The sequence below is a fragment of the Thermobia domestica genome, chromosome 1, assembly GCF_964235325.1.
Source record: "Thermobia domestica chromosome 1, izTheDome1.hap1.1, whole genome shotgun sequence".
In the NCBI taxonomy this organism is placed as follows: Eukaryota; Metazoa; Arthropoda; class Insecta; order Zygentoma; family Lepismatidae; genus Thermobia; species Thermobia domestica.
The window spans coordinates 71,477,228-71,495,186 of record NC_137454.1 but is presented as its reverse complement, the minus strand read 5'-3'; the positions used below and the strand labels follow the sequence as shown (position 1 = coordinate 71,495,186).

At 35.7% G+C, this 17,959-nt stretch overlaps 1 protein-coding gene across 1 annotated transcript in view; it reads right to left on the bottom strand.

Annotated features, from left to right (window-relative positions):
* The window catches only part of LOC145685965 (C-Maf-inducing protein-like), a 504,177-nt gene that overhangs the window by 180,100 nt on the left and 306,118 nt on the right, over nt 1-17,959 (bottom strand). The window contains exon 4 of the mRNA XM_081758762.1: nt 13,294-13,365. Within this exon, the coding sequence (XP_081614888.1) occupies nt 13,294-13,365 (72 nt within the window). The remainder of the gene's footprint in view (nt 1-13,293; nt 13,366-17,959) is intronic.

Below are 17,959 nucleotides of genomic sequence, written 5' to 3'. Positions count from 1 at the left end.
TTCTAACGATCCCACCTCACACAAACTCCAACTGCTTGATATGTCATGCTATGGACTTTTTAAGGCTTACTAATCTAACGCCTCCCTTTACCATTTACAATGTCGCTGAATGTGCACATAGCATTTGAGAGAGCTCTTACCCCTGTAAATATACTATCATCAGGTTTCTATCTTCAATCTTCCCTTTTGATCGAAACATTTTCTTCGATAATTATTTTTTGGCAAGTAAAGTCACTGATCGTCCATTTTCTGATGACACTACAGAACCTGGCCCTTCTGGTCCGCACGAAAATGTCTCAAAACAAGATAAAATTGTAATCTGAAGCCACAACCTCTGTTCCAGCTACAGAAAGAAGTGATAGTGTTGATGGCGAACTTCAGTTAGAACAAGCTCTGAATCCAGGAAACGATCAGCTAATCGAAAGTTCCCCGCGAGTTGCCAAGGATTCAGGAAACAGTCTATTTGCAGTCCTTTCTCCTAGCAACCTAAGAGCACTTCCAGAGGTAGAAGCCAGGAAAATGGAAAAGAGGAAGAAGTATGATTCCGACGGTTACACTGGTCAAAAAACACAAAAGAAAGCCAAAAGTTAGAAAAGAGAAGAAAAGGATTTTTATTGAAGAAAAGAAAAAATCGTATTTTCAATACGGAATCAGATGACAGTGGTGTAGATGATTTGCCATTATATGAACATGACTCGTCAATGGATGAAATAAGCCTCTTACCAGAAGAAGAGAATGTAAACGTCGACAAAATCCTCATGAAGCCTGATTTAACATCAATAAAAATAAATAATTACATTTTTTTTAGAGCTAACAGATGAGAAGTATCCCAATAAACATGTCTATTAGGTTGCAAAAATAACAAAGGAACGGGACTTGGAAGGAGATTTTGAAGTGCAGTTCTTAAGGAAGAGTGCCAAAATAAGTGGACATTTCTTTTTGCCTGAAGAAGCAGTTTACTATTCAACGTGTGCTAATTGTGAACATTTTATCAGAACGCATCGCCTCATTTCGCGTAATGCCGACCAGCAGTGGGCCCCGAGGTCACACGACTTAACTCCTTGTGACTTTTTTGTTTGGGATACTCTTAAATCATTGGTGTATGTCAATAAACCCCGTTCCAGCCGTGAATTAAAGGAGGAAATTCGACGAGTCGTCAACGAAATCCACGTGGAAACTTGTCAGGCAGTCATAACGAATTTCACGAACTGAGTTATTGTATGCCAGCGCAGTAGAGGTCATATGCTCAACGTCACTCACCATACCTGAAATCGGAATGTGTGATGAACATGTTCATAAATTTTGTTAGTTTTGAAAAAATAAAGTTCATAATTTGATGCAACAAAATCGGCTTTTTGAACAACTCGATTTCAAACCAATATTAAAATTTCAAAATAGAGCAATATCGAAAAAGATCGATATAGCAAAAAAAAAAAAAAAATCACCATATTGATTAGTAATATTTTTATGTTTTGATATTTGAACATATCGAATTATCGAAAATATCGAATATTAAGTAAAAAGTATCAAAGAACAAAGAAAAAGATATTGAAACATTGAAAATATCAAAATATAAAAATTGTTGAAATATTGAAAATATCGAACACATCGAAATAGTGACATCATACATGGAATTGTCTCAATACTAAAAGTATCGAAATAACGACAAATATCAACACATTGATCAGTATATTTATGATGTCTATTTTAAAAATTAATTGATCGATATATTACAAGTGTCATAATATCGAATATTGAATTGCGAAATATCGAAAATTTTTGAAACATCGTATATCAAATATCCAGAAATAACGAAATACAGACAAATACTTACATATTGATCAGAAATATTATTTGATACTGTTATTGTTTGTAAAGATATCAATCAATCGATATACCGAAATGTTACACAGCCCTAGTTGAACCTCATTTGGACAACATATGAGCTCTTAGCGGGCTTTAGCGCTATAGGCAACTAGAACAAATAAAGGTGAGGACAACTTGTGTAGAGTATTGTACCTAACTTTTCAACGTCTTACGATGTCGACACCAAATGTGACCAAACTCAAAGTCCGAAGACTGTGCATTTGAATATTAAATTCGAATTTTGCATGATTTTCTAGCCTCAAATAACATATCACATGCTCACCTTCCCATTTGATAAATTTAATCGGATTCAAAATGGTGGATTTCAAGACGGCTGCCTTGATAACCATAAGCCCGCTTGGATAGAGTCCTACTTACAATAGTCATACGTTTCATTCCAATCGGTACTGTGATTTCCAATTTACTTTTGAATTATCCTGCAGACAGCTTTGTTGAAAAATATTAGATTTTTTTAAAAAAAAGTTTTCCTGCTAAAACTAAAGTGCATCCTCCACATCTCTGTGTATTATGTAACTTTCCACCATTGCTGCTTTTGTAAACCCACGCTAACCAATATTAAGTTAACCTACATGAATACGAACACAAAAGAACGAAAAAAAATCCTCCATGTGCCTTATGAAAGCATTCAAACTGCAACAAAACAGCACTGAAGTTTTTCACGATTTATTTTCTCTTCTGGAAAGAACAATACGCAGTAAAATACAAAAGAAAATTCTCTCTAATTTGATACATTTTTTTTCCTGTAATGTCACCACGCAGAAGCTCAAAGAGTTTATTCGACAGAGCATTATGAAAATGAATGCAAACTAATGGGGAGAAAAAGAAGATATGAACGAACTCGTCATTGCATCATTCATATAATGATTGTAACACTGAAAAAAAAATTGAAATAAAAATTTTATGAATATAGTACTATTGCGGTAACTCCTTGGTTAAGTATCACTAGTTACTGGACTCAATGAGCCCTTTTCTTGTTACTTTCTCTATTCCAATATAAGACTGACAGATTTCCTAAATGTAAAATCAGGATATTTCTTTTAACCTTTCCACCTTACTCCCATGTACGCCAGATTTCGTCAAGCAAGTCTCAAGTATCCTATTTTATATCGTTTCAGGATTTTTCGTTGCTTGAACTGGAGTTTACCGTCCACCTACAACTTAACATGGAATCCGAACTACATGAGCTTCCACCGGGAATCGAACCCGAGTCTCTCGCCCAAAGGCGCATACGCTAACAATATAGCCATGAGGGAGCTTGGAAGAATTTTCGTATGCATACCTTAATATAAATGTATAGTACTTTGTTTAAGGAGTAGGTTAAAACCCAAAAACGTTTAGCATACACCGGTGCTTCCACGAAAGATTTGAAATTTAAAAAAACATGGGACACCTCTGTTTCAGAGAATACCATTTGTAACTCACATAGAATCCTTCGAATTTAGAAAGCTTGTATGGTTACTTCATTTCCACATCTTACGATTTTAGTTTTTACCATGAACATTCTTAAAGTCTCGGTGACATAGGCGGTAAGGGGCCTAGCTGCCAATCAGATTATAACGTTATTTAATATTTCTTTTTGTTACATATATTTTGCCCACAGTTCAAGTAAGTCAACACGATTCGGTACTTTAATTTATACACTTAATTGGAAAAACTAACAATTGCATACCTTGGAAATTAGGCTCGTCAAATGTATAGAACAACTAACTTTTATTCTCAAAATTCCATGAATAATAATCTTTATGTTATCATAGCAACACGAAACAAACTATTATATATAGTTATACCCACTACCATTACATGAACATCAATCTATCTCAACATATATTCTACATTTTCTTGTTCTTCTTCTTCTTTATAACATATTGTGCACTTTTAAGCACTGTTGCCCAAAATAGCTACAATTAAAAATGGAAGTAATTTATATATCAGATATACAATCTCGTTGTATATATGGCTCCCGACGAGAACTTCTAAAATTGATTACAATTGAAGAAAGAATCCTAAACCGTTACATATCTTACATACTTGGTCACCTTACTTTCCGAATAGCCTTCACAAATATAAATTATAATACATATATATATTAATTTCATTTTGTTTTAACAATAATATTACACTCATTTAATAACCAATTTCATTTTAATTTTATAATATTATCGACGAACAGGTCTTATTTAAAATACGATCCTTTTGCTGATTATTTAGGTCCTAAATAGATTCTTTAATTCAATATCGTCGGAGCTCATAGACAAACTAAATTAAAGTATATTGAAATGTTATATAACATATTTCTTCCATTTGGGCATACTTAAGATAATTATAAAAGATTTTGAAAACACAATATTGATAAGTGAAGCGAATTACAAAGAAATCATAACAATACTCAAAATGAAACAAAATAAGACTTGATTAATATCATTAACCAAGAATAATACAAATAAAGAAATTATATTTAAAATTAGCAAAGTTTATGTGCGTTAGAATACAGTATTAGAATAATGTTTTTTATTAAGGCATAGTTAGCATAACTTTGATAGGCAACATTCGTATTCATTTACATTAAGAACATTATTTATATTATTTGTATAGAATTCCAACAAAGTATGAATGACAAATGAAATCATTACAATATTTAAAGTGAAATAAAACAAAAATCAATTGAATATGTTTTCTCAGACGCCACAACATTAGCTTAAGATATATTACTGTACCAAAGAATTCGGTTAAGTTACATTGCACGCCACAATCTTGTATACAGTTCTGTCTATTACTTGCTTCCACGGTACCTTGGTTTCTATTTTGAGAATTTCTGCCACTTATGAAATTGTTACCAAATCCATTTCGAGAAAAATTAGATGTACTGTTTCCCTGATTTCTAAACAGTGTACGATTACTATTTCTATTTCTTCTGAAATTAGGTTCGGTTCTATTACCGGTATAATTGAATCTATCATTACTTCTTACATTAGGACGGACCACATTCTTCACGCAATTGATATTTCGGATTGGCATATGATTGGCTTGGCTTCGGTTGTTATTAGTTTGGTTTCGATTAGTGTTACTCTGTACCTCTGATTGATTTTCAAAATTGTGTACTATCATAATTAGATGATTGAAATTAATGCATTGTGCAGAAATCAATATTTGCTGCAACCTAAAATGTAACAATATCCGGATCGATGCTATGATTCGTGATTCCTGTTGGTATGGATTAATTAATTTCAACTCATTATATACGGAAATCACAAAATTAGTAAGATTCTTATCAATTTTGGGATCACACCGTCTGTTTCGAACCAAAGCGTCTCGGTTTGCCAACATAAAATCATTCTCAAAATTGGAAAGCAATGCGTTCTTAAAATCTCAATAATTACGTAAACTCCCCCTGATGGCTTTGAACCAAACAGAACAGGGTGGTAGTGAAACGTGTGGTAAAATCGGGACCTGTCTACCCCAATTAAATTGCATTCTTCTTCGAATTTTTCTAAAAATACACTGGCAGGTATGTCTTCTGACATTCCACTTAATTTCGTTAAAGACCTTATTTCACTAAATCTGAAATGGTGATGATTATGAGACTGTTTCAAATGATTAGATTTTACATATCTGGTTTTCCGGCGATGAGATGAATACGGTCTTCTTTCTTCTTTCCCGGTGCTAGAAGCACTATCCTCCCTCTCAGTACAACTTTCCGATATATCACTTTCTTCCAAAGCTAATCTGGGTTCATTCGGCCTATGGTCGCTATTGGTGATCTAATCAGGAATATCATTTATGATAATGATCCTTTCCTTGATAGTGTTTATTTCTTTCTGTAATACTTTAATTTGATTGCTATGCTCATTAACTTGGATTTCAACCACTTCCACTGAACATTGTACAATTGTAAATCTGTGTAAAAATTTTTCCATTCTACAGTCTGTCCATTCTAGTTTAGTGTTCATTTGTTGCGTAATTTGTTTAAATTTGTTATCCATTTGTTGAAACCTAATATCCATCTATTGTGTTTGCTGTGTCAGTTGCTCAAATTTAATATTCATTTGCTGGGTAATTTGTTCAAATTTGCTATCCATTTGCTGAAACCTAGTATCCATCTGTTGTGTTTTAGGATTGACCTAGCTATTTTATAAGGTCAGCCACATTCGTTGATGTATCCGATCGTGGTGTTCCAACATCACCAACTTCATCATTATTACTTTCGACTCTGGGTAAATCAATTTTAATATTCCTATAAATTTTCCTTTTACTTCGCAGTAAAGTGTACTCCGTGATGACATTTATGAGTTTGCTTACTTTACTTCACACAAATCTCAAGGTTCCTTGGCGGAAAACACCATCTAAATATATATAACGTTATTTAATATTTCCTTTTGTTACATATATTTTGCCCACAGTTCAACACGATTCGGTACTTTAATTTATACACTTAATTGCAAAAACTAACAATTGCATATCTTAGAAATTAGGCTCGTCAAATGTATAGAATAACTAACTTTTATTCTCAAAATTCCATGAATAATAATCTTTATGTTGTCATAGCAACACGAAACAAACTATTATCTATAGTTATACCCACTACCATTACATGAACATCAATCTATCTCTGTGCACTTTTAAACACCGTTGCCCAAAATAGCTACAATTAAAAATGGAAGTAATTTATAGATCAGGTATACAATCTCGTTGTAAGATTCATTTGAATATTTCGATTAATTTTGATTCATTCCTACCTGTGCTTTTCGTGATGACTTTCCTTACGCGCATCCGCGGTCCCAACAGAATTTTTATGATTATGACCTTTTAGGCCATTTAGACACAATTGTGTTTTCAATGACATATTGTATCAAACACTTCATCAATCTGAAAAGATTAGACGTGTACGATGCTGAGTCGTATTCAATTTTAGGGTTCCATAGTCTTCATTGAAGGTTCTTAAATGTTTCGGTTTGAAAAGTATTGTTCTCAATGACGAAGAAACATAGACATTACACAAGATTGGAAGCTCAAGAAATGTACGTGTGGAGACGAATGAAAAAAAAAAAATAGTTAGATCGAACGGGAAACCAATCAGGAAGTTTTAGAAATAGTAAAAAAAAAAAGTTGCCAAATTATCTGAGAAGGACTTATATTATGAAGGACGTGCTGGAAAGTATGGTGGCAGGAAAACGCAAGAGTTACAGTTGACGGACGGTAGTAAAAGAGAAAATTCGTATGTAAAGATGGAGTAAAAAAATGAAATGAAATCCTTAAGTTTTACGTCCCACGATTATGCCGGTGAGGCTAAAGGAGACGGTGATGATGAAAGATGAGTGAAATGAAGAAAGTGGGAGGAAACGGGAGAACCCCGAGAAAACCTACGAGCACGGTGTTTGTCCACCACAAAGTCCACACGGCGCGAGCTGGAATCGAACCAGGGACCCCAAGCACCGGAGGTGAACGCTCTACCACTGAGCCACCGCGCCCACCATAAAGATGGAATAGTCACTTGAATGCCGTATCGCATGGAAGCTTCTCAGTTTATGGTAAGTGGTTTGCCAATAATGGCAGAATACCATGATAATGATGATAAAATATTTAATGCAACATTCTATTTAAATTCAATATTGCTTCAAAGATAACAAGCATAAAGTATTCTGCCGCAATACCTACATCTTCAGTATCAGTTTTGGATTAAAATATTCACTTGTATCATGTTCATCCTTACCAACACAGAATTACCTGAGAAGTGGACGTCACGTAACAAAGTTAAATCTCATAGAAAGCTATTTCTTAGTATGATTACTTAACTGGAAGTATTCTCTGTAGAGAACATAGAATTAAATTCATTTCAAGAGACTAAGATTCTAAGAGTACAGACCAGTGTACGTAATCTTCCTGCATCAACCATCAAATTTTATTGCTTCAGGCTTTGGTACATTGCAGAGATAGGCAAAGGACCTGGTTTGATCCAGGTCAGGTAAATTTGAGGTAGACAACACCGTGTCCGTGGGTTTTTCTCTGGATTCTCCCGTTTCCTTCCACATTTGCATTTCATCAATTGCTTTATAATCATTCATTTTCACTAACTATCAATCTCTTCTAAATTAAGATCGTCACCGTGGAACGTTGAATTATTATACATTTCAGATAGATAAAGGTCACTAAATCCATTACGGCCAGAACGAGAAATTTAAGTGCTATAAACGGAATTTCATCAAAAGGGGTTCGAGAACTCGAGTTCATTTCTTTTCAGGACAAGCAATATTTTTCTCTACATCTCATAACAGATTAAAGGTTTATTTTTTCATAATATGTTGCTAAAGGACAGGGGTTAAATGTACACCACTGATTTATTGTAGTTAGTTGTTTATGGAACGTGGGTTCCTGTCACCACGGCATGGCGCGTCCTCAGGTTGCGGATCGAGGAGAAGGCCTCTAGATATAGAGGTTAGCTGCGAATATACTGAATAAGCAGTCGCGGACAGACGACTAGGAGTGGTCCTCCAGCTTGGGGGTTTGGGTAAGGCTAACACCCTCATCCTGTAAAAAAAAAAAAAAAAAAGGTACTTGTTCAGAAACATTCACAAAAGCCTCGGACAAGGACTGATAACTTGGCGCGACATCAGCAAAAGAAAATGGACATGAGATTTGAAACATGGAATATTAGAAGTCTTTATAGGGCAGGCGCGTTAAAATCTGTAACGAGTGAGTTAGAGAAATACAGGATGGACTTAGTAGGAGTTCAGGAAGTTAGGTGGGAAGGAAATGGATCTGAGAATTCCGGAAATTTTACGTTCTTTTACGGGGAAGGAAATAAAAATCACCAGTTAGGAACAGGGTTTTTCGTTCACAAACGAATATTACCAGCAATTAAACGGGTTGAATTTGTTACTGACAGACTTTCTTTTATTACTCTTAAGGGACGGTGGTGTGATATTATTGTTTTAAATGTACATGCTCCAACTGAAGATAAGGGTGACGATATAAAAGATAGTTTTTTACGAAGAAGTGGAACGGATATTTGACCAACTCCCGCGATACCATATGAAGATTCTATTAGGGGATTTCAATGCGAAGGTAGGACGAGAGGATATTTTCAAACCGATTATAGGGAACGAAAGTTTCCATAAGGAAAGTAATGACAACGGTGTTAGACTCGTGAACTTTGCAACATCCAGAAACCTAATCGTGAAGAGTACAAAATTCCCACATCGCGACGTTCATAAATACACTTGGACATCACCAGACGGAAAAACACATAATCAAATTGATCACGTTTTAGTAGATAGAAGAAGACAATCTAGCATAATTAACGCCCGGTCGTTTAGAGGGGCTGATTGTGACACTGATCACTACCTGGTAGTAGCGATAATACGGGAGAGATTATCGTTGAATAAAGGTAATATTCAATATCCGAAAACGGAGAGATTTAATTTAAAGAAATTAGAAGAGAGCCAGGTAAGAGAGGAATACCAGATTGAAGTTTCGAATAGATTCGCGGTTTTAGAAGACTCGGAGTGCACTAGTGTTGGGGATATTTGGATTGAAATTAGAGATAGCACAGCAATAGAAAAATTGGGACACGCGGAAATGCGTAGGAACAAACCATGGTTCGACCAAGAATGCATTAAACTAGCAGAGAAGAGAAAACAGGCAAAACTACGGTGGCTACAAAATCCGAATGAAACAACTACACAAAATTTCGCAGATATCAGGCGGGAAACTTCCAAAACTTTTAGAACAAAGAAACGGGATTTTTTGAAAGCTAAAATTAAGGAACTTGAAGATAATAGTAAAAATAAAAATATTCGGGACATGTATAAGGGGATCAGCGAATTTAAGAAAGGCTATCAACCTCGTGCTTATATATTAAAGAAATCTGACGGAACAGTTCTCACCGATACGGATAGCCTCTTAAATAGATGGAAAGATTTCTTTGACGATTTGCTGAACACGCAGCCAAAAACTAATGTGCGTGGAGAAAAGGAGATACACACCGCAGAACCGTATATTCCAGTACTCAATCGAATAGAAGTGGAAACCGCTATAAAGAAATTGAAGAAACACAAATCTCCGGGTGTAGATGAAATTCCGGCTGAGTTAATTTTAGCTGGAGGCGAAAAATTGTGGAACAAGATACACAAACTCATCCTCCTTATCTGGAACAAGGAAGAATTGCCACAAGAGTGGAAAGAATCAATCATTGTTCCAATTCACAAGAAAGGCGACAAAACTGACTGTAATAATTATCGAGGCATTTCTCTTCTGTCAACATCCTATAAAATCCTTTCAAATATTCTGTTAGCAAGATTGACCCCATACGCAGATGAAATTATTGGAGATTATCAGTGCTGATTTAGACGAAATCGATCAACTATCGACCAAATATTTACCATTCGCCAAATACTCGAAAAGAAGTGGGAATACAATACCCCGGTACATCAACTATTTATTGATTTTAGAAAGGCTTACGACTCGGTTAGGAGAGAAACACTATACAACGTTCTTACAGAACTTGGAATACCGAGAAAGCTAATTAGATTAATTAAGATATGTTTAAGTGAATCCCAAAGTAAAGTCCGAGTAGGAAAATTTTTTGTCCACGAGCTTCCACGTCGAAAATGGCCTGAAACAAGGAGGTGCGTTGTCGCCATTATTATTTAACTTTGTGCTGGAATACGCCATAAGGAAAATCAAAGATAGCAACCAGGACCTAGAGTTGAACGGCATTCACCAGGTTATGGCATATGCTGATGATGTAAATTTAATAGGGGATGATAGGAGAACAGTAGAAATAAATGCAGAGATCTTATTAAACGCTTGCAGGGACATGGGTTTAGAAGTAAATGCAGAGAAAACTAAATACATGGAAGTACGTCGGGACCGTAATACGGCAACTTGTGGAGGCGTTAAAATATTAAATAATGCTTTTGATAAAGTGGATACTTTCAAATATTTAGGATCAATATTAACAGACGAAAATCATATTCACGAAGAAATTAAATGTCGACTAAAAGCAGGGAATTCGTGTTACTATTCGGTTCAAAATCTCTTGTCGTCGCGAATTCTGTCGAGGAATTTGAAGCTTAAAATATATAAAACGATAATCATGCCTGTTGTTCTGTATGGTTGTGAAACATGGTCGCTTACTCTGAGGGAAGAACATAGACTGAAAATATTTGAGAACAGGATCCTGAGAAGAATATTCGGACCCAAGAGGAACGAGAATGGGGAATGGCGGAAGCTTCATAACGAGAAACTACATAGTTTATACGGTTTACCCAACATTGTTAGGGTCGTCAAGTCTAGGAGGCTTAGGTGGGCAGGTCATGTAGCTAGAATGGAAGAAGGTAGAAACGCTTTCAAAGTCTTGACTGGTAGACCCATAGGAAAACGACCATTAGGAAGACCTAGACGCAGATGGGAGGACAATATTAAGATGGATCTCGCAGAGATAGGAATACAAAGTAGAAACTGGATGCAATTAGCTAAGGATAGAAGTCAGTGGAGAGCTTTTGTGAACGCGGCACTGAACCTCCGGGTTCCATAGGCCATAGAGTTAGTTAGTTAGTTAGTTAGTTGTTTATGGAATTGTCTATCTGAGTAAACAATTTCATGAAGAAACGCTAAGAACTAAGTAACACTTAAAAAAAAAAAAAAATGTGATTACATACATACAAGATCAATAAAAATTTCATCCGAGTTTTCACTCCAAACTTCAAACAACAAAATTTAGTTACAATATATCGCTCTTTTCGTTGAAAACTGAGACAACTGAAATATTATCCTCATTGAAATACAATTATGAAAATGGCCCTAAAGACTATAGGAGAGTTTTGTGTATAAACATCGTAGGTCAAAGTATACATCTTTCCCCCAGAGACCAATTGTGCGTCTTTCTTAACTGTAGCAGTGCAAAATCCAATCGCTGTACAATAAAACACATATACAAGGTGTTACAAAAATGTGTCACAATATTTTTGGAACAATGACAATCCTTACATCAAAGTCAATTGCACATTGTCGAATTTCGCGTCATGTAAGAGTGACAAGCAGGGGCGCATCCAGGATCGACTTCTGGGGGGGGGCGGTGGGTTGTCATACTGCTACTTAGAACTACTTTTAACAGTTTCAAACTCTGGGAGAGTTTTATTTATATATAAAAATAAAAAAGTTTCCTCTTCTGGGGGACGATCGCCCCCCCCCCCCCTGGATCCGCCACTGGTGACAAGGTTGCCAACTTGGAGTCAAAATCGAATCGCGACAATTGCAACGTAACAGAAAGTTGCGCACATACTTCGGGAAGTGATTCGTCACATCAAAAGAATACAAACGTCCTCTTGCATGTTGTTAAATTCCGCGTCGTGTAAGAGTGGCAGGAGTGCCAACTTGGAATCGAAAATCGGATCGTGACAATTGGAACGGAACAGAAAGATGTGCACGTACTTCAAGAGGTGATTCGTCACATCGAAAGAAGACAAATGGTGCATTGATGTGTCCATTGTTCCATTCCGTTCCAATTGTCACGATTGGAGTTTCGCTTCCAAGTTGGCACCCCGGTCACTCGTACACGACGCAGAATTCGACATCACGCAAGAGGCCTTTTTGTCTTCGTTTGATGTTACTAATCACCTCCCGAAATATGTACATATCTTTCTGTTCCGTTGAAATTGTCCCGATTCGATTTTCGATTCTAAGTTGGCACCCCTGTTACCCTTACACGATGAGGAATTCAACAATATGCAAGAGGGCTTTTTATCTTCTTTTGATGTTACGAATCACCTCCCAAAATATGTACACAGCTTTCTGTTCCGTTAAAATTGTCACGATTCGATTTTCGATTCCAAGTTGGCAACCCTGTCACTCTTACATGACGCTAAATTCTACAATATGTAAGAGGACTTTTTTGTCTTATTTTAATGGCAGAAATCTGTTTCAAAATATTATGACACATTTTTGTAACACCCTGTGTTCACAAGCACAATTAACTGTAAGGTCAATACATTAATTACAGAAATTTAATATGCCTATAACTAATGCTTATTGTTTTTGTTATTCGCAAAGACAAGACCTTAAGAAACACTGTAAAGGAGACAGACAACTGACTTTGATTGAACCCAAAACAGTTTCAATAAGAGACCATCTTCCCTTATCATGTTTCTTGCACACAAGCACGCGCTAATTAGCATCTTGTTTGTCGTCAAGTATCAAATTTCTTGGTTGTTTCCAACCAACCTTTCTCAATTTGAGCTTCGTCCTTGGTCCCTTGTTAATATAATTTCTTCATCAAGAGAGAAAATAATATATTGAATGTGTTTCCAGGGAATAATAATAATAATAAAGAGAAGAAAACTTTCAATATAATTAAATAATAAGAAAATGGCAGGCACAAAAGAAGAGATAATTAAATCTGCTCTTTCTTACCTTAAGTTCCTTTAGGATTACTTCTGGCCTTGTAGTTCGTTTCAAAATGTTACGATATTTGAAGATGTTTTTCTGTAAACAAAACAAAAGAACAATTAAATTAATATATTATCAAAGTTACTTTTTTAAAAAAATAAATAAAAGGATAATTTAATAATAAAATAACTAATAAAGTAAACATTCTACAATGTAATTAGCGTTTAATAGGAAAAAATGTCCAAAGATGAAAGATATACCGATCTATAGCTCTTATTAAACTCAGGGACAAAAATGGAATTGAAAAGGTAGGGTACGCATGACTTCACACCGTCTCCTGTGATTATTTTTGCCCTTGTAATTTTAGGAAGTGGAGGGACGCTAAACGGCGTCCCTCTGCATTCCCCCTCACTTTTACCCCCTGATTAAGCTGAATAAATTATACGAGTGAGTGTAAATCCTCATGCTCAGGTTTTGAGAAAACTTTTTTGTCAAACTAAAAATTGATGTTCAACAACTATACCACTTATTAGGATGAAAGTGATACTGAAGTGTATGCTGATCAAGATTGTCATTCTGATTGCTAGCCAGATGGCAGTATACAGTACATTTAATGATCTACAGAGTGTTTCAAAATGAATATCGGGGTTTTAATGCTTTGTAGTATTTATTACATTTAACGTACACTTATAAATAATACATCAAATGGATGGAAGAGCAACTCAAACAGTTTTTGCTACAAGTGTTCAATGTCAGCACCATTCCTCACGCGGCACACGTTGAGTCGATAGGCGAGAAAGGACCATAAACTTTCTGCCGAGATGTGACACAAAACAATCAGTTTAGGAGAGTCTCGTTGCAACTGTACAATCTTGTGGGGATTTGCTGATCTCCAGATGCGAACATTATAAGTGTTCACATTGCCATTTAGGTGAAATGTCGATTCATCACTGAAGACGACACGATCCAGAAAATCGTCCATCGTCATGCAGCAACATTTCACTTGCAAAGTTGGCACGTAAACTGTAATAAGACCTGAGTTCATAATATTTAAATTATAGAAATATTTCAAAGATAATTTATATACCAACCGTTCAAATGATACCATAAGAAATCGAATTTATTTGAACTACTGCATTTTTCGTGGATTTTCTGCATTTAACTTATTATTTTTATAATTAATCTTCTTTATTAATAAACTTATATCCACTGTGGCTTTCTCTCCTGCTATATAGAACTATCCAGAAAGAACAAGTTTCTGCATGTTTAGTCATAAAAAAAAAAAAAAAAGCAATGATACCATACGATACAGTCCATAGGAAATGAGACCATGAGATATAGACCATTATCCTTAATAACATATACATATTTCTACAAGTTATCGTTACAACGTCCAGTTCTTCATAATCTTGAAGTTGCATAAATACCGAAGAAGTATCAGTCAATCAATAATGAAATTTTGACCACGTAGTTCGAAATCCTCTCTATACAGCATATTCCATATGAACTACAAATTCTCGTTTTACTTTGTGTTCACATTTTCGGATGTATCCTGTACTCGTGCATACAATTTTGTTACCTTTAACATTTAAAGTTTGCAAGACCATTCGTTGCTAACACCTTTCCCCCCCCCCCCTTCAACCCTCTACACCCAGCCTCCTCCACTGCAGCTCATCCGCCAAACGAAGAGTAGAGCCCCCGCCCTGTTAATCAATAGCCACTTCTACCACCCTGAATAATAATTCCAGCTCTTTTTGCTTTATGCTTCTCTGCACCTCGCCCATTACTCAAACAACACTCGACAGCTTTCATGGGGACAGAGAAGTCTACAAAGACATTGCCTACATTTTTTTATTTTTATTGATGTTATTTATTTAAGGAAATAACTTATCCTTTAGAATTAATTTGTTTCACTTTTGTACTACAGCCCACGGCTCGTACAGGATGACACGTATTGTACCTGAGGAACATCTAAGAGATTAGAGAAACTTGTAAAAACTTTATTAATTTCAATGAGTCATAGAATGAAACGTTCCATTTAATACAGCATACAATGTATAATCTTCAGCTTTCTTAAGGCGGCAGACTACTAAATATTTTTGAAAAACTAATAATTTTTCTTTTCCCAATTTTTCATAAGTGGAAAGAGGTAATGAAATGTAACTTACTACAATAATAGATAATGTTATTCTACACCCGAAAATACGAATCGGAAGAATTTTTAGTGTTGCCATCCATAGAAATTACAGTATAACCATAATTTGAATTACTCAAAAATCTAGGTAAAGGCAGCGACTACAAAAATGAACTCAACGGTAATTGATGACTTATCATGCTGTCTACCTTTCTTGTTTACTACTTTTTAAATAACATTTCTATTTATTTTATAAAACTTACATAAATTATTACAAAATAAATAAGTTATTACAAAATAAGTAGAAACATTTTTTAAAAAGTAGTAAACAAGAAAGGTAGACAGCATGATAAGTCATCAATTACCGTTGAGTTCATTTTTCTAGTCGCTGCCTTTATCTAGATTTTTGAGTAATTCAAATTCTGGTCACACTGTAATTTCTATGGATGGCAACACTGAAAATTCTTCCGATTCGTATTTTCGGGTGTAGAATAACATTATCTATTATTGTAGTAAGTTACATTTTATTACCTCTTTCCACTTACGAAAAACGGGCAAAAGAAAAATTATTAGTTTTTCAAAAATATTTAGTAGTCTCGGAAAATGTCAGCAGCCCGCATGAAAGCATTGTTGCAGATGGCGAGAGATCTCCATACTGAGTAGAACAATGTTCGATAGAATCGCTTGTATTTCACTATGAATTGATACCTTCAAATACTCATTATGTACAAACGATAGACTATGATTCTCTTCCTCGAGCAAACGCAAAGGAAGTACGAACTTTTTGCATGAAAATTTCAGGCACAACACTTGGGAACTTTGTTTCTACTTCGAGTATTGCTTCTCAATTAATTGCTTTCACTTCCGTGATATTACTTGGCCAACTGGCTCAACGGATTAAACTAAATGATTTCACTCTTCCTTAATAATAATAATTCAATTATGATGGACACGGACAGAAACAGACAGACAGACAGAAACAGAAAACAGATGGAGAAACAGACAGAGAAAATCGAAACCGAGAACATGTGTTTCAAAAATCGTACGTCCACTATAGATGACGATGCTATTTTTGCATCTCACCATGTACGCAAAGAGTCCCACAGAGTTTCAATTCCATTTAAATCTGGTAACCTTGCATGCCAGACCAAGTGCTGTACAATAGTCTGTTTCAATGTTTTACGCCGCGTAACTCTCTGAGGCCTATCACGTTGGAAGATAGGAGCGTCCACTACTTATTTGTCAAGAAAAAAAAAATATTGGAGAATGGCAACACCCGATCACTGAGAATGTTCAAATTAACATGCTGCTTTATCTTTACATTCATCTACATGAGTGGGCCTAAGTCATGGTGCCGAAAACCTCCCTACACTAACACAGAACCTTCTCCAGCTTACAGAACCAAACACTTCGGGTGACATATTTTATTGATTACTCGTTGCCTTGCATCATTGGAATAAAGACAAAAACACGAATTATCGAACCACACTACATGTCTCCAATCTGCTACTGGTGCGAGCGGTTCTGGGTTCGATTGCCGGTGGGAACATTCGGCCGAAAAGGTGTAAAAGATTTTTTAGGCCAGCTATCGCGTGCGAGGTATTTCCTGGGGTTTCCTCATTCACACCACATAAACATCGAGATGGCACCTAACATATAGCTTCCAGAACGATTTCTTCCTTTTCCATTCCTTTCTTAATTCCCCTTTTCCCCAGGTAGTGTGTTCACTGAGGAATCTCATCCCTCACACATGATAAGCATAAGGCCATAGTTGTCTGTAAATCTCAGAAATGTGTACAAATAAATAAATCCAATCTGGTACAGTCCAGTATCTGTATTCTTGAGCCCATTAAAGACGTAATGTTTTATGCGCTACAGTGATAAGTGGTGCCTTTCACGATACTCGACGCCAAATGTACCGTGGTTATGAAAAAAAAAACCGAACTGAGAGCCAAAATATGAAAATTCATAATAATGTAGTACTTGGTTCCAGATACTTATTAAAACGTTATGTATATACATTCAAAATTAGCGGAAAACATCAACACTACTCCAAGATAAACGTATAATTTCATTTCTGCTTACGGCAACATTACTGTTGGACATCAACCTTCATATATGATCTTCTTAAAAGTAAAAAAATAGCGCTTATTTCGTTTTCGCATAATAAGGTACAAATATCCATTGCATAAAGTCCCCGTCGCAAAGTTATTTTGGAAATTGGTTAGCATGGACTTTCCTTCAAGGGCAAGACCAATTTCCGTGAGATTTGATAAAAGATTTTCCTTGGCCAAGCGTTACACTCGTTGACAATCCATTTGAGTTAGTATATTTTTGCAACCATAGTTCTGATACCATTTCGCGATCATATGCATGTTAGACCATTCCGTGTAGGTACGTTTGACAATCCGCTTTAATTCACCAACAAATCGGGCATATTCATTTTTACTGTGCACGCTCAAACATGGTGGTCTCTTTTTGTCATTCTGTCAAATCTTTGCTTCGCCCCATCTTGACGAGCTGTTTCCACATAACGAGGGGTGGCTCTTGAAAGGA